General features: G+C 60.5%; 2 protein-coding genes across 2 annotated transcripts; one reads left to right on the top strand and one right to left on the bottom strand.

The window, feature by feature from the left end:
- Nucleotides 1-2,783: 2,783 nt before the first annotated feature.
- Nucleotides 2,784-6,358, top strand: C4H11orf42 (chromosome 4 C11orf42 homolog). Its single transcript, XM_033145707.1, has 3 exons — nt 2,784-3,023; nt 4,314-5,031; nt 6,203-6,358. The coding sequence occupies exons 1-3, from the start codon at nt 2,955-2,957 to the stop codon at nt 6,331-6,333; spliced, it is 918 nt and encodes a 305-aa protein (XP_033001598.1). The 5' UTR covers nt 2,784-2,954; the 3' UTR covers nt 6,334-6,358.
- A 710-nt stretch (nt 6,359-7,068) lies between these two features.
- On the bottom strand, nt 7,069-19,247 carry FAM160A2 (family with sequence similarity 160 member A2). The gene is made up of 11 exons (XM_033145657.1): nt 19,071-19,247; nt 17,314-17,949; nt 16,461-16,619; nt 15,596-15,682; nt 15,006-15,173; nt 14,542-14,621; nt 13,964-14,136; nt 12,484-13,392; nt 9,231-9,409; nt 8,965-9,127; nt 7,069-7,688 (listed from the first exon to the last, which is right to left on the bottom strand). The coding sequence occupies exons 1-11, from the start codon at nt 19,212-19,214 to the stop codon at nt 7,366-7,368; spliced, it is 3,021 nt and encodes a 1,006-aa protein (XP_033001548.1). The 5' UTR covers nt 19,215-19,247; the 3' UTR covers nt 7,069-7,365.
- Nucleotides 19,248-19,253: the final 6 nt, after the last annotated feature.

The following is a 19,253-nucleotide window of genomic DNA, read 5'->3' as shown; positions in this document are numbered from 1 at the left end:
AAAAAGAGAACACAGTTGTGTGCCCTGTCATCGGTTATGTGGGGCGGGGCTGGCATGACCCCCCTCCCCTGCCAGGGATACTTTAGCTGAGATTCTTGCATTGGCAGGGGCTGGACTAAATGACCCTCGGGGTCCCTTCCAGCTCTGAAGTTCAATGATCCAGGAACCAGAAGAAGAAGAAGAAGAAGAAGAAGAAGAAGAAGAAGAAGAAGAAGAAGAAGAAGAAGAAGAAGAAGAAGAAGAAGAAGAAGAAGAAGAAGAAGAAGAAGAAGAAGAAGAAGAAGAAGAAGAGTTTGGATTTGATATCCCGCTTTATCACTACCCGGAGGAGTCTCAAAGCGGCTCACATTCTCCTTTCCTTTCTTCCTTTCTTCCCCCACAACAAACACTCTGTGAGGTGAGTGGGGCTGAGAGACTTCAGAGAAGTGTGACTAGCCCAAGGTCACCCAGCAGCTGCATGTGGAGGAGCGGAGACGCGAACCCGGTTCACCAGATTATGAGTCCACCGCTCTTAACCACTACACCAAACTGGCAGAGAAGCAGAGGCTCACCGGGCACCTTGGCAGCGTGGCAGGCCCAACTCAGGAGCAGGTGGAAGGAGCCATTGTCCAGCTGTAGCACTGGGTGCAGGTCCCAGTGGACATCGCAGAAGGGAAACCCCCCCAGCCTCCTCCATCACCCTGCCCTGCCTCGGCTGTGTCCACCCCCTCTGCCAACTGGAAACCAGAGCTGCGTTTCAAGGTTCCGCTGTTCAGACAGGCCCTGGTAACAGAAAGCGGAAATTCTTGCTCTCACGAAGAACCCGGACATTTAGCCAAAATTAAAAAAATCCACCTGAATGGGGGGCTTTTTGCCCTGAAAAAGAGGACATGTCTGGGAGAAGCAGGACATACGGCAGAGGTTTTCAACCTTTTGTGGTCCACAGCTCCCTTGACCAACCGCATTCTTTCTGCAGCTCCCCTTGTGGGGTGTTCCCTCAGCCTCCTCTCCTCACCCCCCTCCTTGGGAGTCCTCTGGGCAGCAGCTGCCCCTGCCCCTGGTCTCTGTGCCTCCTCACACTGCCCCACAGGGGCCCAGGAAGCACCCCCTGGCCAACCTCAGGCACACAATTTATCTAGGGGGCTTGTAGCCAGGTCTGCTGCAACAAACAGCCAAGCAAGCCTTTGGGAGGCAGAGATGTGAGAGGGCATCAGAGGAGCAAGGGAAAGAAGAGGGGCAGAGGCCAGGGTTGCCCACAGCACCTCTGAGCATCATTCAAGGCACCCCAGGGTGCCATGGCACACGGGTTGAAAACCAGTGCTATAAAGCTTTTTGTCTTCTTTTTTTGGTGAAGTACCAACTCCTAGAGTGAAGTGACCTTGGATAGGTGGGGAGGAGAGACTCAGGACGGAGGGCAGTGTCGGCATCCAGAGGGAGTCGGGAGGCCAGCTGGCTAGCCCCCAGCTGGATCATGTCCTTCCAGCTGACCTGCTGGACGATCTCCGATCTCTGGTGCGACTTAAATCAGCGACCCAGACTTCAGAAGCCTGGGCACATTATATTTGCAGGGCGCCCTGTGCAACAGAAGTGGCAAAGAGAGGCTTGTGGAAGCATATTTACAAGCAGATTTATTTAGCATAAATCAAGACAAGGAAAACACGTCGTCTCTCCTTCGTCTCCTCAGAGAGAGTCGCAAAAGCTATACACAACGGAAGTTCCCAGCAATCTGTGCTGGTGTGTAAACAGACATATGACACACAACAGTTCCATGTCTGCAACTTAAGGTGGAATGGAATTTCCTAACCGGCAGCCGTAGCCCCTGGCAATTCCTTCCTGCTGACCCTGAAAAAAGAAAGAAATATACATCTTCTTCTCTGTTGGAGGCCAATGCTGAGAGTGGCAGGCTTCCTGGTCCTGTGGCAGAAGATGGGGGGGGGCAAGGTCCAGCTGCCAGGCCCATTGGCTCCTGGGTGTGTGTGGGGGGGGAATGGGGGTCCAAATCTTATCTCCGCCCCAACAGGCAGGGATATGTCCTGGGACAGCCCGGCCTCCTTAGTGTCTGAATCTTCTGCCCATCCATTTCTAGGGCTATTCTGAATTGAGATCCCACAAGGAAATGGCAAGATAAGTGGGGGGCTGCTGCCCTCTGCTCCCCCCTCACTCACCTCAGGCCTCCTCAGCTGCTCCACTTTCTGATGGGAGCAGGGGGGGGTCATTGTTGGGCCTCCCAGCACGATGCTTTTCTAGCTCCTTCTCAAATGTATGTTGCCCAAGAAACAGCCAGGCTGGCCATAAGAGCATTGGAAGAAGTTGCTGGATCAGGCTAAGGGGTGACCGTTCAGTCCGGCCCCCTGATCTCACACTGGCCAACCAGATGCCCACGTGGGCCCCCCCAGCAGGATTCCAGCACAAGAGCCCTCTTCTCCCCTCCTGCGGCTTCCAGCAATTGGTCTCCGGAAGCCTTGCTGCCATCGACAGCCCTCTCCTCCTCCATTAATTTCTCTAATCCTCCTTTAAAGCCATCCAAATCTGGTGGCCATCGCTGTCTCCTGTGGCAGGGAGTTCCAGAGTTTAACCATGCGCTGCGCGAAGCAGGACTTGCTCTTATCTGTCCTGAAACTTCCCACACAAGTTTAAATCTTTCCTCTACCCACCCTCCTTTCTCGTCTGCAAAGGCAGCACCAAAACGTGCACCCACCCCACCCCCGCCCGCCTTGCAGAGAGCTCTCCCCCCTCCCTCTGTGCTGCTCAGATGCAGCCCCCCGGGGTGATGGCGGCAGGGCGCCCTTTGTGACCTCACAGGCCAGCCCTGCCTTCTGCTGCTCCCAGCTCCAAGCCTGCAGGGAGGGGGGGCACATCTCCCCAGCCACTGAACAGCCCCTCCATGCCCAGCCCCATGCCCTTGCCCATGCCCATGCCCACGCTCTCTTGCCATCCTCCTGGACCCCTCTAGGCCTTGTCCAGTTGCTTGCAAAATGGACGGCGGGGTCCAAACCCTGCAGATTGGGGAGGCGGATGCCAATTGGGAGCTGATCCGGGACAAGGTGAGGAGGAGGAGGAGGAGGAGGAGGAGGGGAGCTGGCCTGGCGAGGGGCACCGTGGGAAGGAGGGACTAGTCTGCAGCATGGGCTTCCTGAGCACCCTTCACACCAAGACCCCCAGCTCGGTATCATGGGGGCTCTGCTCCACTTCCTCAGGTGGAGGCAGCAGTGCTTCTGAATGCCAGTTGCCGGAGACTCCGGGAGGGGAGAGATGCTCTGGTGCTCAGATCCCATTGGGGCATCTCTTGGGCCCCTGTGAGAGCAGGAGATGGGCCTGATCCTACAGGCGCTTCCCTGGAGAGGGGCAGCAGAGCTAACCTGACCTGGGGGCTCTCATGTGACACCTTGGGACGTGACTTGTGGGGCCCTCAGTTTAAGGAGGATATGGATCGTGCTGGGCCCCCTCCTCTGCCCGCCTTCCAGCTTGTCACACATCCTCCTTAAATTGTGGTGCCCAGAAGTGGAGACAGGACTCCAGGTGTGGTCTGGCCAAGACAGAATAGATAGAGTGGCACTATGACTTCCCTTGATCTGGACCATGGGTAAGCAGACTAAGGCCCGGGGGACGGATCCGGCCCAATTGCCTTCTAAATCTGGCACATGGACAGTCCAGGAATCAGCGTGTTTTTACATGAGTAGAATGTGTCCTTTTATTTAAAATGCATCTCTGGGTTATTTGTGGGGCATAGAAATTTGTTCACCCCCCCAAAAAAAATAGTCCAGCCCCCCACAAGGTCTGAGGGACAGTGGACTGGCCCCCTGCTGAAAAGGTTTGTTGAGCCCTGATCCGGACACTAGACTTCTGTGGATGCAGCCTAGAATAGCATTAGCCTTTTTTTGCTACTGCTGCATCTCATGGTGGGCTCATGTTCATCAAGACCCCCAGATCCTTTTCACATGCACTGCTACTAAATCAGATGTCCCCCATCTTAATATTTGTGCATCTGGTTCTTCCTGCCAGGGACGGAGTGAGGGGGGCGTAGGGGGCGGTCTGCCCCGTGTTCCAGGGAAGGGGAGTGACACTTGGGCCGGTGCGTGCGTCGGATGCAGCGCCGCTGCTGGGTCCCCGGGTTTGCAGCCCCGGGTGAAAGAGCGGCTCGCTCAGCCCCTGCTTCCTGCACCACCTTACTTTTGTCCCTGCTGAAATTCATTTTGTTAGCTAGCACCCGGTTTTCCAATCTGTTAAGGTCATTCTGTCTTCAGTCTCCCTCCAACAGTGATCCCCGGGGGTTGCCCTAGATGACCCTTGGGTGTCCCTCCCCACTCTCTGACCCCCCCCCTCTCTCTGGGCAGGTGGTGGAGGAGCGCTTCGGCCCCACGGTGGTCCCCGTGCCCTTCCTGGAAGACGCCGCCTCCTACGACCTGCTGACGGTGCTGATCAAGAAGCCCCCCCTGGGCCAGGGTCTCCTCCGCCGCCAGCGCTGCCTGGTCCCCGTGGGGCCCCTGGAGAACCTGCTCCAGGAGGGCACCCCCGCCCGGGAGCTGACCCACTGCACGCGCGAGTACAACGCCCGGGTGCGGGGCGAGTCGCGCTACGAGGAGACGCGGCTGGTGGGGGGCGCCCTGCGCCAGGTGCGCCTCACCATGTCGGGCGTCCACAAGAAGGTGGCCTTCCTGGTCCTGCGCCCCGGGACCGTGTCCCTGCGCCCGGACCTGCCCTGGCTGCGCTCGCAGAGCAGTGTCTACGTGGTCTACGAGGTCTTCTACTGCGCCAGCCTGACCATGGCCGTCACGCAGGGCGCCGAGCGCAGCTTCTTCCACCGCGACCAGCCGCTGCCCGTGGCCTTCTCCTGCCTCAAGTTCGCCCTCGGCCCCAAGGGGGTGCTGGGCTCCCAGAAGCCCACGGGCCACAGCTTGCCTGCCAGGGCCGCCTGGGTCCGGATGGCAGTGCTGGAGCCTCCCCCGACCCCAGCCCCCCACCCGCCCCTGGAGAGCCCCCTGCCCAAGGAGGAGGCCAAGGCTGCCCGCAAGCGCTGGAGACCCCTTAGCAGGCCCACCAGGACCCTGGCAGGTGAGGCGGACGTGGGCGGGCCGGGGGTGGGCCTCTCCCTACGAGGAAGCCCCCCATCTCGCTGTTCAGCTGGTCATCGGTCAGGGATGCTTGAGCCGAGATTCCTGCACTGCAGGGGTGGGGCTGGATGACCCCGGGGGTCCCTTCCGACCCTGTGAAGGAAGAGGGCTCTCCGCAGCCACTAGGAAGGGAAGCTGCGCTCTGCCTCTACAGCTGGAGGAAGTTTTCAATGTTTGGCGCTTTCATTTTCGGAAGCTGCCAGGAGTGGCTCTGCCCCCCCCCCCCGTTGGGGGCAGCCGTGTTTCTGGGTCCCAGTTGCTCTTGTGTTCGAATCCTGCTTGTGGATTTCCCACAATGAGCAGGAGACTGGCCTGGGTGGCCCCCTCTGACCCAGATGAAAGCCTCTTCTTCTGTTCGTAGGTTTCCAGCTGTGCCTTCAAGTGGGGTAAAAATAAGGCCCATTGTTTTGGCGACCCATGAGCCCCCTTGGTTTCAGTAGCACATGGGAAGATGCATCTAAAAAAGCCCAGGACACAAATCCCCACGGCCTTCTAGTGGCTAAGTGCCTCTGCCTCAATTTGCTGGCATCTAGACCCACTCCCCCCCCCCCCGGTCATTTCTCAAGGGCACCACCCCACTGGCGCCATGCTGCCTGGCACCCCCTTTCAGCCACTTGGCTCCCTGGACTAGATGATCCTGAATTGTGTGTGTGTGTGTGGGGGGGTGTGCCATTGCTTGGCTCTTTCCCTGTTCAGAATTGCACCCCCCCCCATGATACAAGGTCCAGATGCGTTAGCTGCAATTCTTGCACTGCAGGGGGTTGGGATGGATGACCCTTGGGGGACCCTCCCAACTCTATGATGCTATGCTTTTCCCACGAGGGGAGAAGCGCTTTGGGGAGAGGGGTGCTCTTGCCCACAGGCAGAAGGCCCCCCACTGGAAAGAGCCCCACATTAGCCCCTACAGAGGCTTCTCCCCCTATGCCCCAGCTAGTGGGGCTGAAATGTGGGGAGAGGTGGTGGTTTGGGAATACCCAGCGGGCACCAGGGCACCTTCTGGGAAGGCCCAGGAAGCCACCTGCCAGGGGTTCCTGCATCACGGGGCTGGACTAGATGGCCCCCGGGGAGGCCCTCCCAACTCTCTTATGCCGCGATTCTTCCGCCCCCCGCAGGGAAATGGCCCTTCCGGCGCCACCGCCCCAAGTCCGGCTCGTCCACCACCAGCCTGGCTGATGCTGAGAGGCAGTCCATGTCGCTGCCCCTCCTGCAGAGCGCGACGGCCGAGAGCGACACCGAAGAGTGAGCTGAGAGACGCCGCCAATAAAGGGCCCTTTGCACCCAGAGCCAGGCGTGTGGCCCCAATTGGAGGGGGAGGGCGGGCGCAGGAAGCGGATGGGGGGCAGCAAGCCAAGGGAGAGAGCCTGCAGCGGGGGCAGGGCAGGTCCCGGAGGAGCCGCCTCATGCTCTGGGGGGGCACCCAGAGGCCATCTAGCAGGAACACACTTGGCTGAGGCTCCTACCACCGCCACCCATTGGTCGGAGCAGCTGAGAGCCTGGGGGGCTCTGTGTGTGTGTGTGTGTGTGTGTGTTGTGTGTGAAGCCCCACACTGAGCAACAAGCTGAACGTTAAAAGATTCAGGACAGGACATACAGCACAGAGCCGAACACTGGAACTCCCTCCCACAGGACGCAGTGATTCGGGTCCTGTTTGTGAGAAGAGGAGGCTGGACCAGATGGCCCCCCTTAATCCAGCTGGGCTCCTCTCACCCCCCCCCCCAATTCTCTGCCCTTGTTTGGGGGCAGAGGGAAAACTGAAGCAGGCAGAGAGGGGGGCGGCTTTGGGGCTGGGTGCCTGCCTGCCTGCCTGCCAGGGATGCTTCAGCTGCGATTCCTGCATTGCAAGGGGCTGGGCTAGAGGACCTCTGGAGGTCCCTTCCAACCCCGCAATTCCACAGCGGGCACAAAGGGCACGTTGACGGTCGCCCCCTGCCCTCCCCCAAATGCAAAATCATCCAGCAGAGAGACAGAGAGAGAGAGAGAGAGAGAGCGCTTCTTTTATACATATTGCAACGAATTCTCCAGAAAAAAAAACATTCATTCCCAATAAATTAAAAAGGTCCTTGTCCTGGTACGGAGTTTTCTTTTAAAAAGGTGCCCCCCACCCGCCCCACGGGGTGCCCCCCACAGGCTCCCCGATTAGTGCAGACCCAGCCAGGGCTGAGCCGGGGGGTGAGGGAGAGTCGGGAGATTCCAGTTAAGAGCCCCGGACGGGGGGCGTGGAGTGGCGTTGGGGTGGGGGGAGCAGGCGGGCAGTGGAGGGGGGTCCCGGCCGCGCTCACTCCTGCCCCCCCGCTTCGGCCTTCTCCTCGGGGGGCTCCAGCAGGAAGGGCGAGGTGACGGCGTGCACCTGGGCGATGGCCGCCAGCTCCTTGAGGAACTCGGCGAAGATGACGGCGCAGTAGACGGCGTTCTTGACCCGCAGCGCCTCGCTCTGCTTCTCGGCCGAGGTGCGGAAGAGGGAGGAGCCCCCCGCCAGCGCATGCATCACCGGCCCCTCGCGCATGTGCTGCAGCGCCAGCTGGGCCGCCTGCCGCGCCCGCGTGGGGCTGTTGGTGTGGCGCATGATCAGCTCCCCGATGGACGGCTTGCGGCTCTTCACTGCAGGGGGGGGAGCAAGGGGGGGGTCAGTGCCAGGCAGCGTTTGGGGGGGGGAATGAGAGCCCCCTTGCAACCCCCCCCCCAAAACGCCATGGCCGCTCTGCGCCTTGTGACAACACAAAAGCAGATTTTCCAGTTCGCACATTTCAAGGATTAAAAGCCCTGAAACGTCAGCTGCAAAACTCCTAAAATACGGAAAAGGCAACGTGAACAGGGCAGATCCAAGGAAGGACTGCGGAACTCCCTGCCACAGGAGGCAGTGGGGGCCTGGCTGGCTCTCAAAGGAGACCAGGCCAATTCATGGAGGGGGAGAGAAGGTTCTACTCCACCCTCCGTAGTCGGAGGCAGAGATGCCTCTGGGTACCCGGGGCGGGGGGGGGGAGGGATCTCGTGTTCAAATCCTGCTGGATGATCCCCCTTGGCCTGACCCAGCAGCCTCTTTTGATTATCTTGTGGAACCTCCAGACCCAGAAGCAGTCTACCTGCACTGCCCGGTTCATGGGAGTACTTGGTCTCTGTGAGAACAGGGCGCTGGACTTAGCTAGTTAAATATCACATTTTGCATCCTCAAAGAAGCTGCTTTGGGCTCTCGGAAACCTCAGGTGAGCCTGTGGCTGGGAGTGAGGGGGGCAGGCCAGGAGACCCCCCAACCCCTCCCTGCGTGGCCCATGCAAGACAGCTCCCCTATAGCCACACACAGTAAATACTCCATAGGTCAGCAGCTGGCTGCCCTTGTGGGTTGGGGGGGATCCAGCCCCGTGGCGCCACAGCTGGGCCTGATCCAGCAGGGACTCTTTGGATGGTCTGGTGGAACCTCCAGGCCCAGAGGCAGCCTACCTGGAGTCTGAGGCTGCTGGGGCCATATGGCCGCTGCGATGAGAACAGGATGCTGGGCCGGATGGGACCCCTGACCGTTAGGACCGTTATTTATCTACTTGCACTTTGACGTGCTTTCGAAGTGCTAGGTGGGCAGGAGCTGGGACTGAACAATGAGTGCTCACCCCATCGCGGGGATTCGAACCACCAACCTTATGATCGGCAAGCCCTAGGCTCTGTGGTTTAACCCACAGCGCCACCCGCGTCCCGGGAGAACCGAGGCAGCACTGTATTATTATTATTATTATTATTATTATTATTATTATTATTATTATTATTATTATTATTATTATTATTATATAGCAGGCTTCCACGGACTCTTGTCCCCCAGGGGACCTCTGGGGGCATGGGCTCCTCTCGCTGCCCCTGAGCCACCCCCCCAGAGCCCCCTCCTCCTCACCCAGAGTCTCCGAGCGGCGCAGGGCGGGCGCAGCGTTCTGGGTGTCTGACCAGTCCAGCTTCCCTCGGGCCACCAGGTACTTCTTGGCTTTGGAGAGGAGGGAGGGGAAGTCCTCCTGGGAGGCAGCAAAGCTCTCTATCTTGTTCTTGACCGAGCCCAGGACCTGCCGGGGGGGGGGACGGAGGGAGGGAGGGTGGGTCAGGGGCGCTGCCAGGAAAGGGGTCCTGCCCGCCCCCCACCCCCAGCCTCCTCCTGCGAGGGTCTACCTGGATGAGGGACTTGACGCTGGGCTGGAAGACCATGTTGGTGTTGAGGAGGAAGGAGCGCAGGAGCGGCTGAGGGTGGGCGGCCAGCTGGGCGATGAGCCCCGTCAGGAGGAAGTTGACGTAGAGCGAGTTCTGCAGCATGTTCTCCAGCTTGGCCAGCAGCACCGCCACAAAGGGCCCTGCGAGGGAGGACAGGGGGACGGTCAGCCAAGGGACGGCCCACTTCCAAGGGAACCTGCTTTCCTTCTTTCCTAAAATAATCATCATTCAATGTTCTGCTCCACAATTTGCACAGCCTTCAAATATCAATGGCTTCCCTTCTTCTCTTCCCGTGGTTCATTTTGCGCATCGCAAATCCCTGCATTTTTTACAAAAACTGTACCATTCAGTCAGGGCCAGATTTCGGTTTGATGCGGCCCTCAGCTCCTGAAGGGAATGGAGCCCTTTCTATGTCCAGCTGTCCTTTGTCAACCACAAATTGCCGCTGTTTTTTGTGTTGAATATATGCCATGTGGTAATTGATGGAGCTAAGAGGTATCTCAAGCCATTTGCGCATTACAAAAGATGTATTTTATCTTATAAACTGGAAATGTACATCCAGTTTTTTCCCTTTTGGGGCCCCTAAGAGAGTGGGGCCCTATGCTATAGTTTGTTTAGCTTATATGTACCGGTAAGTTGGGCAATATTCCCTTATTGCATCCATCAAAACTTGTCTACACTGTTGAACTGATCTTAATGCTGCCATCCTTTTCAGCTGTACACAACCCCCCCCCATATCTTCTATATATATAAAATGCAAGTGTCTCTGCGTCCAGTCCCTGTGTCTCTGGGTTTGCGCTACTGAGCATGTGCCCCAGGGACACAGGGATTGGATGGAGAGACATCGGGCCGGGAGCAGCGGCGGCAGTTGAAGCGGGGCAGTTGAAATGGAACGCCAGCACTCCAGAAGAGAGGGGAGGCCAAGGAGGAAGGCCACACTGCCGCTGCTGCCGCTACGAGAGCCCAGAGGCCTAGCGGCCCAGGAGCGGCCCAGAGCAGCCCGCCCCCGTGGAGCGCCGCCGTTTCGCTTCAACTGTCACCGCTGTAGGAGGGGAGGAGAAGGGAAGAGGAGCATTATTGTCATTCTTAAAGGCTCCAGGGTGCCGCTGCTGCCAGTCCGTGTAGGCCACACTGAGCGAGACGGCAGCACCCACGGCGATTCTGAGGTGAGGCCCAGCCGCGGCGGCGACGTATCCAAGGCTGGCGGCCATGAGGCCAGTGCCTGCGCCCATCTCGAGCACGGCCTTGCGGCAGAGAGGGAGCCCCGCCGGGCCCGCCGCCTCTGAGTCCTCGGCCCCCTTCTCGAGGAAGCGCGCCAGCACCAGCGCCGCGTCCCACACCACGTAGCCGTCCCGCCTGGTGAGCGCTGCCCGAGGCGGAGCCCCGCCGAGCCGTCCCGCCGGGCCAGGGTGCGCTCGAACCCCGGCCCCGTCTCTGGAGAAGGGGAAGAAGACATGATGGAGGCCGCGGGAGAGGAGACGGAGGCCGGCTGGCCGGAGAGAGGAAGGGAGGGAGGGAGGAGGAACGAGAGGGAGGGAGGCGGCTTCTGTTCTAGCGCCCGTTATTTTAACGGGCTGAAACCACTAGTATTCTATAATCGTTTTCCACTCTTCTCTAAACGTGTGTTCTTCTTCTTCTTCTTCTTCTCTTATCATGTGTTAAGTCTGCAAGCTGCGCATATTCCGTCAGCTTAAGTTGCCATTCTTCTTCGTTTGGGACCTCGCTCCTTTTCCATTTTTGGGTTAAGAAGACACGGGCCGCAGCATCGGCATGCATAAATAACCTTTTTTTGACACCTGGGAATTTCAGTCTGAATTATCCCCAACAGAAAGGACTCTGGGAGACGCTCCTGAAGGAACATCTCCACCTCCATCATTCAGCCCGGACACTGAGGTCCAGCTCCGAGGGCCTTTTGGCGGTTCCCTCCCTGCGAGAAGCAAAGCTACAGGGAACCAAGCAGAGGGCCTTCTCGGTGGTGGCGCCCGCCCTGTGGAACTCCCTCCCACCAGGGGTCAGAGAGATAAGCAACTACCTGACATTTAGAAAATAACTGAAGGCAGCCCTGTTTACGGAAGTTTTTAATCTGCGACTTTGTATTGTATTTTAATATTTGTTGGAAGCCGCCCAGAGTGGCCGGGGAGACCCAGCCAGGTGGGTGGGGTACAAATAAATTATTATTATTATTATTATTATTATTATTATTATTATTATTATTATTTGGGGGGGGGAGTACTTTTAAACATTTTCTCCTTCCTTGCAGGTTTCTAAGCAGCTTCTGGGGCATTTGGTGCAAATAGGGCCAAAGACCTGACAGGGGATTGCAGAAATGTAGAAGCCCCCCCCCCCCCCGCAATGCACATGCCAAAGTGGCCGGGGTCTCCTTAGCATGCAGAAAAGCACCTGCAGCTTCAAGAAAAGGGACGGAGCTGGCAGCCGGTGACGGGGAAAGAAGGGCATCTCTCTCTCTCTCTCTCTCTCTCTCCCCAAGAGCCTCAAGGGACACTGGGGGCAGGGTGGTCCAATGGGCAGAGACGGGCCGGGGCAACGTCAGCCGTGTTGCTCTGCAGGGGAAAGGGCCCCCTCCAAGGGGGAAGAGGCCCCCGGGCGACACCAGCGCTGCCCTCAGGACTGCCCCTTGGCAGGCTCTGGCTCCTGGAGGTGGGAGCCCCATCTCGCCCAGGCCAGCCCTGCCTGGGCTGGAGAGATGCTGGGGGGCGAGGGCAGGGGGGGGCAGGCACAGGAAAGGAGAGGCGGCAGCAACACACACAGACCCAGCCAGGGGGTCCCCAGTTGGGGGGGTGTCTTAAAAACAGAAAGTAGGGGAGGAAGGAAGGAAGGGAAGAAATAAGAGGGAACAGGAGCAAAAGAGGAGGAGCGGAGGAGAAGGAGACGGATGAAAATGGAAGCAGAGAAAGGAGTCGCTCCCACTGGGAATGGAGCACAAGGCTGGGCAGCGGGCAGAGTGCCCATGTGCCCCCAACTCCTTCTGAAGGGAACTAGGACCCCCATATCCACTCGGCCTCAACCATCTCCTGCCAAGGACTGACCCCTCTGATCCCAGCCAGAGGTTCCTCTTGGGAAGCCCCGCTCAGGCGAAACTCCCACCATGCGCAGCAAACTCAGCCTTGGGGGGCTAGGAGCGCCCCTGGAGGGTGCAAGGCCTCCAGGAGCAGCAGGGGCAGAGAGGGGGTGGGAGCTGCCTCAAACGGCTCACCTGTGAAAGGCTGGCTGGGGAGGGCCCCCGGGGTGGGCGGGGGGCTGCCCACAACCTGCGCCAGTGGGTCGGACAGCCGGGTTGGCCCCAGGCTGCCCTCGAGGGGAGTGGCGAAGCTGCGATAGGCCTCCTCTTCCTCGGGGCTGAGGGGGTCCGCCTGGGGGGGCTCCTCCTCCTCCTCCTCCTCCCGGCCCCCATTCGCCATCTCGTCCTCCAGGCGCCGCAGCTCCGCCGCAAACCTCTCCACGGGATGGGCGCCCCCGTTCTCGGCCGGCGCCAGCGACTCATCTGGGCCGGGGGTCTCTGGGAGGCCCCCGTTCTCCACCACGGCCCCCTCCTGAGGGCACCGGCGGACCTTCTTGATGACGGCAGGGTCCGAGTGCGCCCCGTTCAGCAGGGGCCCCGGGTCCTCACTGCTGGGGGAAGCGGCAGGGGGCGAGGTGCCAGTGTCCGGGGTCCCCTTGGCGGCGGCCCCCTCCTCAGGCGGAAGGCCCCGCTTCTTAGTCCGGGGGGAGGCAGGCCCCGGGTGCCCGCCAGGCTGGAAGGAGGTGTAGGCGAGGGGGTCGCCTTGGCGGGGGGGCAGGGAGGGGTCCAGGCTGGTGGGAGGGGGCCGGTCTCCGTCGTAGGGGGCCGACCAGACGCGGCAGGCCCAGACGCAGCGGTCGACGTTCAGGCGGGCATCGCGCAGGTACTCCAGGTAGTTGCTCTCCAACTCGCAGGCCTCCTCCCAGCGAGGGGGGGTTCGGTGGGAGGGGCTGCCGACGGGGGTCCCCGGGGAGCGGGGAGAGGCGGGGCTGGCGGGATCGGGGCCAAAGCTGGGCTGGCGCATGAAGAAGGAGAGGCGAGACGGCGTGGAGGGCTTGGGCACCGTCACCACCGAGGAGGAGTCCACACTGGGGCTGCCGTGACCTATGGGGGGGGAGAGAGGAGGGGGGTCACTGAATCATAGAGCTGGAAGGGACCCCAGAGGTCATCTAGTCCAAACCGCTGCAAGGCAGGAATCTTTTCCCCAATGTGGGACTCGAACCCACAACCCTGAGATTATTCCTGGTGCCACCCGCCAGGGCCCCTGGAAGACCCGCCCTTTTCCTGCCCCCTTTGCCTGGCCTGCAAGTGAGACCCATCCCATCTGTTTAGCTGTGGGGGTGGACTAGATGACTTTTGGGGATCCCGTCAAAATCTGCGGTTAAACTAACTCCTGCCGCTCCGGGGTCTCCCTCTGCCCCCAACACAAACAGGGAGCAGAGGAAGTTTTGCAACCCCAGTGGGAAAATGCTCCCAAAGAGGGGTGGGTCCAGCACCCCCCCCTGCGCAAAAACCCTCCAAGCCCCACTGCCCCAGACCCCTCAAGAGAGGAGCCCCAGAGATGTGGCAGGGAGCCTTGCCAGGCCGGGTGGTGCCTGTCGTGGATGCCAAGGCCCCCCTTGCCCGTTCCACGTGCCCCTCCAGCCCCCCTGCCGGCCGGCCGCGCAAGGCTCACCCTTGGACCAGGTGGCGTGCTCCTCCTCCTCTCGCTGGGGGGGCGGGGGGCTCTCTGGGCGGCAGCACTGGGGGACGAGCGAGAGGAACTTGCTGGCCGCCTTGCCGTAGAGGTCCAGCTCCTTCACCGCCCGCTTCTGGCTCAGCATGACGTGGCTGCAGGGGATCAGGTACCTGCCGCGGAAAAGCAGAGCTGTGGAGGGGGACCCAAAGGCCATCCAGCCCACCCCGGCGGGGCAGGCGATCACAGAATCGTAGCGTTGGAAGGAACCCCGGGGTCATCTACTCCAACCCCGGAGGAAGGGGAGGCTGGAGGGTGCAGAGGGCCAATGGCGCCACCAGGGGGAGCCCCCGCACCAGGGAAGTCTCTGGGAGCAGGAACAGGCTGCCCTGCCCACCTCTGACCACTAGAGGGAGCCCACGGCTCTGTTGGCGAGAGCAGGAAGACGCCAAGGCTGCGGGTTCGGTCCCCGGCGGCGGCATGTTCCTGCCTCGCAGGGGGCTGGGCTAGATGACCCTCGGGGTCCCTTCCAGCGATCCCATGAGCCAGAGAGCCAAGGGGTCGGGGGGGGGCGCTACCTGAGCACCAGCTGCAGCAAGACGTCTTCACAGTGCAGGTTGAGCAGAGTGCGGAAGAGGCTGAGCGAGACCATGCAGAGCTGCGGGGGGGGGGGGGGAGAGAAAGAGAGGAATGAAGGGGGCAGTGGGGCAGAAGGCTCCCCCCACTCCACCAGCAACCCCCCCCCCCCAGCCAAAGGTCTCCCACCCACTGGGCAACGAGCAGAAGAATCAAACTCCCCTTTTGTGGGACGGAAGATGCCTTCCTGCCCTCCCCCCCACCCCCGATCCCAGGACCCCTTTGTGTGGGGCAGGGCAGGACCTCAAAGCCCAGGGAGCCAAGAGCGGCCTTTGGGAGCCACAACAGCCCTGCGAGGCAGGACGCTGGACTCCCAGGGTGCTTCTGGTGCACAGCCGACTCCAACCCCGCTGCCCCCCGTCCCCTTGGGGTCTCCCCCACTTGCGCACCCCCCCCCAAGACACACCCGGGAGTTGCTGGCGATGCGGGAGACGAGCGTGTCGAGGATGGTGCTGTTGTCGTGGCGATGGAGGAGGAGGAAGCGCAGGAAGGTCTTCAGGAGGGCTGCCTCGCTGATGCTGCGCAGGAACAGGTCCAGGTAGGCCGTGCTGGCAATCATCTCTTCAATGGAGGTCTTGCGGGGGGGGGGAGCAGGGAAGGAGGATCAGGGGGGCTGCCACACCCCGGAACTGCTGAGCTAGGTGGGACCCTGAGGGTCATCTAGCTCAACCCCCAGGAACTGCAGCGCAGAAGCCGGACCAGTCCTGGTGGGGCTCATGCCTCCCCCCCCTGCTTCAGTCCCCCAGAGGCCCACACATGAGCTCGGCTCCTCCTTGCCCTCGCTCCCCACTGACTTGGCGGTGAGAAGCAAAGCCAGTTCCGAGTCAGGTATGCTCCAGCGGCAGGAATGATCTGGCGGGAGGAGGCTTGCTATCAACCTGCTCCAAAGGCAGCTCTAGGAAGCCGGGGGGGTGGGGGGAGCGGAAGGTGGGCTGGGGGGGTCCTCCCTGGCCAGGCCACACAACCCCCCTCCTCAAAGCCCAGGCATGAACTGACCTTGTGCAAGGCAGGGCCCAGGACCGGCACCAGGAACCCATTGTGGATGTAATCCACCAGCTGCTTCTGGACCAGCGGGTGAGCCACCTGGGGGTGGGTGGGAGAGAGAAGAAGGTGAGAAGCGGCCCCAGGATCAGGCCAGGGGCCCAGCCAAGCCAGCGTCCTGCTATCACAGGGGCTATCGGACACCCCACAGGGAAACTCGCAAGCGGGACCTGAGTGCGAGAGCTCCCCTCCCCTCCGCTGGCTTCCAGCAACCGGAATGCAGAAAAAGTGTCTTAAACGGGTGTCACCAACACAAAAAGGTTGGAAAGCTCTGGGTGCGAATGTTGGACCTGGACCCCACAGACCAGGCTTCAAAGCAAGCTTTGACTGAAGGCGACCCTGGGCCTGCCTTCTCCCAGACTACCCTACATTGCAGGGTTGTTGTTGTTAAATTGCCACCTCTGACTGGCAACAAAGAGCCACGGGCAGCCCTCTCCTCCTTCATGGATTTGCCCAATTCTCTTTTAAAACCGCCCTTTCTTGGTGGCTGGCCCTGCGTCCTGCGGGAGGGAGTTCCACCGTTTAACTCTGTGCTGCCTCCACAAGCCCAAGTGCTGCCAAGAGGCCCCAAAACCCGCCCGCCCGCCCAACCTCGGATTTTGCAAACACCAGACCACCCGACAGTCTGGGCCTGCAGAGTTGGCAGGGACCCCTTAGGGTCATCCAGTCCAACCCCCTGCAATGCAGGATCCGCAACCAGATCCCCCTGAGCCTGGCCTGTCCCAGAAAGGTCCCAGGGCAAGAGCTGTGGTTGCAGGTGGGGGAGGCCGGCCAGCCCCTGCCCCTGCGGCCCCACCCCACCCACCCAAAGGCGACTCACCTGGATGACGGCATTGCAGAACTCCAGCGAGTTCATGAAGAGGACGAGCGAGGGAACGCCCACCCAGTCCTCCCGCCGCAGGAAGTGCCAGTCGTCCCCCCGGACCTCCAGCTTGCGGGGCAGCGAGGAGTACAGGGCGCTCAGGCCAGTAGCCAGCACCTGCGGGGGGGGGGCGAGGAAGGAGAGAGAAGGTGTTTGGGGTAAAGGGGGAGTTTGAGATTTATCAGGCGCAAAAAAACTGCCTGGCCTTTCTCAAAGAGCCCGGGCTTTCCAAACCAGAAAATAAACTCTGGCTTCCTGGAAGAAGGAGAAGCCCCCCCCGCCCTCCCGGATGAGGGGCTGCGCAAAGAGCATGGACATCCATCAAGACTTTTAAGCAGAGGTTGGGTGGTTGTCCGTCACAGATGACCTAGTGGAGATTCCCGCTTTGCAGGGGGTTGGGCTAAATGACCGTCGGGGGTCCCCTTTTGATCCTACAACCCCAGGGGGTCGGGGATTCCTGCATGCACAGAGGATGGTATCTGGGGCACAACCGAATCGGGGGAGGCTGGAGCAGGGGAACTGGTATGCAGGATTCCGGATTGCAGGGTTTTACAAGTCTTTTGCCGCCTGCGTATTGTGGCTCCGTGTGCCTAGTCCTCATGAGGGCACCCTGGAATAACCTCTCAAGCCAGGGCATCCTCCATGGGCAGAGCACACGAAGCACTCCTGTCTCAGGCACTCACAGGGGACCCCGGGCGCCATCTAGTCCAACCCCGGCAACGCAGGAACTGCAGCTGATGTGGGGCCAGGGCTTGCTGGGGCTTCTGTCCCCCCCTTCCACCAGCTCCCCCCTTGCTGCCCCCTTCCTTACCGGGCAGAAGAAGGAGTTGTCGGTGATGTAGCGGGCGACGGTGTGGCTGCCGGCCGACAGGGCCATGAGCAGGAGGAGGGCGTCTCTGGCCTGCTGCCCCACCAGCCCCTCGCGGTGGATGAAGGGCACCAGCAGGGAGAAGACCAGCAGGTTGGCAGCGGGGGCCGGCTCTCCCGCCGCGGGGGGGCTGTGGAAGAAGAGCTCCAGCAGGGGGGGCTCCCTGGCCGCCGAGACGCAGAGCTGGTGCAGCAGGAGCACCAGGCTGCCCTCGAGGGCCGCGGAGGCCGGCCCCGCGCACAGGCCCAGCAGGCGCAGGAGGGGGCCCAGCACCGGCCGGTGCCGCAGGAGGGGCTGGTGCGCCTGGCCCAGGAGCATCTCGTAGAGCTTGAGCAGCTCGGCCTTGCGCTCCTCGGGGGGCTCCCCCCGCCGCAGGTGCCAGGCCAGCAGGCGGCCCAGGACGTTCTCGGCCAGCGCCAGCTCCAGGATGGGGCCCGGGGAGCCCTCCGCCCGAGGGCGCTCCTCCGCCAGCAGCGTCAGCATCTGCAGCGTGTGGTTGCGCACGGCGCTCAGGTCGTCCGCCGCGCCCCCCTGCGCCCCACCCCGCGAGGCAGGGCTCTTCTCCAGGATGCGCAGCACCTGCGAAGGGGGGGGGAAGAGTCAGACGGAAACCAAGGTAGACTGCCTCTGGGGCTGGAGGCTCTGAAAGAGGAGGCTCTGCTCTCACGGATGCCCCCAAAGGGAAAACCGCAAAGCAGGACCCAACTCTCCCCAAACAGGGTGACGCTGGGGAGTCTTTTCAAAAACACAGCGGCACCTCTGTTTCCTAACATAATCCGTTCCAGAAGACCCATCGATTTCTGAAACATTTGAAAACCGGAAACTCAATAGCCGAAAGAGAGCCTCCCCAAGCCCCTTGTACTCAGCAGAAGCCGCATGACATGTTCAAGATCCGAAGCATTTGCTTCCAGGTTTACGGCATTCAATAACTGAAATGTTCGTCAATGAAGACGTTCAAAAACCCAAGTACCACCGCACATCGTGACTGTGTGTCCTGACACGTCCGTGTGTCGGCTGCAATGTGCAGGAACACACACATTGCACAAACACTCTCTGCGCCCCTTGCGAAACTGGAAAGGGGTTAGTTTAACCTCCGGTTTACCAGTAAAACTGAATTACTGTGTCGCAAAATGATGCATGTCTAAAAAGTGTGTCACCGACAGGAAAAGCTGGGAAAGCTCTGCAGCAGGTTGTAAAAAAATGTGTAATTATTGAAATCACAATTTCATTTATATACCTTTGTCTTAGACAAGTATGTTTGGAATCAAAGTATTTTGTTTTTTCTTTCTCTGCCCCTTTTTTGCTGTGTTTTTTCTCTCTATTTTGTATAATCTAAAACTTTTCAATATTATATATAGAGAGAAAACACACACACACACACACACACACACCCCTTCCTGTGGTTCCCAGCAACCGGGATGCAGAACATTGCCACCCCTGACTTTGGGGGGCAAAGCAGACCCACTGCGGCTACTAGCCCTCAATAGCCCTCTCCTCCTCCTCCATGAATCCACCTGATCCTCTTAAAGCGGCCATCACAACCTCCAGTGGCAGTGAGTTCCACAGCTGTCCATGCAGGCGCCCCCCTCCCCCCTTTCTTCATTTCCCCACCCTGAAGCCTCTCTTGGGAGGAACGCCCCCTCTCCCCCACCCCCTCCTGGGCCAAGCACCCCTACAGCCCCCACCCCCCAGCCACTCACCTGGACCCAGTGATTCTTGAAGACCATGAGACAGGTTTCGGGGTCGGCCGCCATGGGGCTCTGCAGGCTGGCTCCGCGGGTTCCCCGGTGCCCCCCGGCCCCCGCCCGGGGGTTCAGCTTGCTCAGCCAGCTCATCCTCTCCATGGGGAAGGGCAGCGCTGCGTGGGGGGGGCGGGGGTCACG

The sequence above is a fragment of the Lacerta agilis genome, chromosome 4 (genome assembly GCF_009819535.1).
Source record: "Lacerta agilis isolate rLacAgi1 chromosome 4, rLacAgi1.pri, whole genome shotgun sequence".
Taxonomy (NCBI): domain Eukaryota; kingdom Metazoa; phylum Chordata; class Lepidosauria; order Squamata; family Lacertidae; genus Lacerta; species Lacerta agilis.
Note: the sequence above shows the minus strand (reverse complement) of the source record. Positions and strands in the feature narration are given on the sequence as shown.

Coding starts and splice junctions, on each gene's coding strand:
- C4H11orf42 (XM_033145707.1), top strand. CDS start 2,955: ATGGACGGCGGGGTCCAAACCCTGCAGATTGGGGAGGCGGATGCCAAT. Junction 3,024..4,313: donor GGGAGCTGATCCGGGACAAG/GTGAGGAGGAGG, acceptor CTCTCTGGGCAG/GTGGTGGAGGAGCGCTTCGG. Junction 5,032..6,202: donor GCCCACCAGGACCCTGGCAG/GTGAGGCGGACG, acceptor CGCCCCCCGCAG/GGAAATGGCCCTTCCGGCGC.
- FAM160A2 (XM_033145657.1), bottom strand. CDS start 19,214: ATGGAGAGGATGAGCTGGCTGAGCAAGCTGAACCCCCGGGCGGGGGCC. Junction 16,620..17,313: donor ACAACTCCTTCTTCTGCCCG/GTAAGGAAGGGG, acceptor CCCCCCCCGCAG/GTGCTGGCTACTGGCCTGAG. Junction 15,174..15,595: donor TGGGCCCTGCCTTGCACAAG/GTCAGTTCATGC, acceptor CCCCCCCGCAAG/ACCTCCATTGAAGAGATGAT.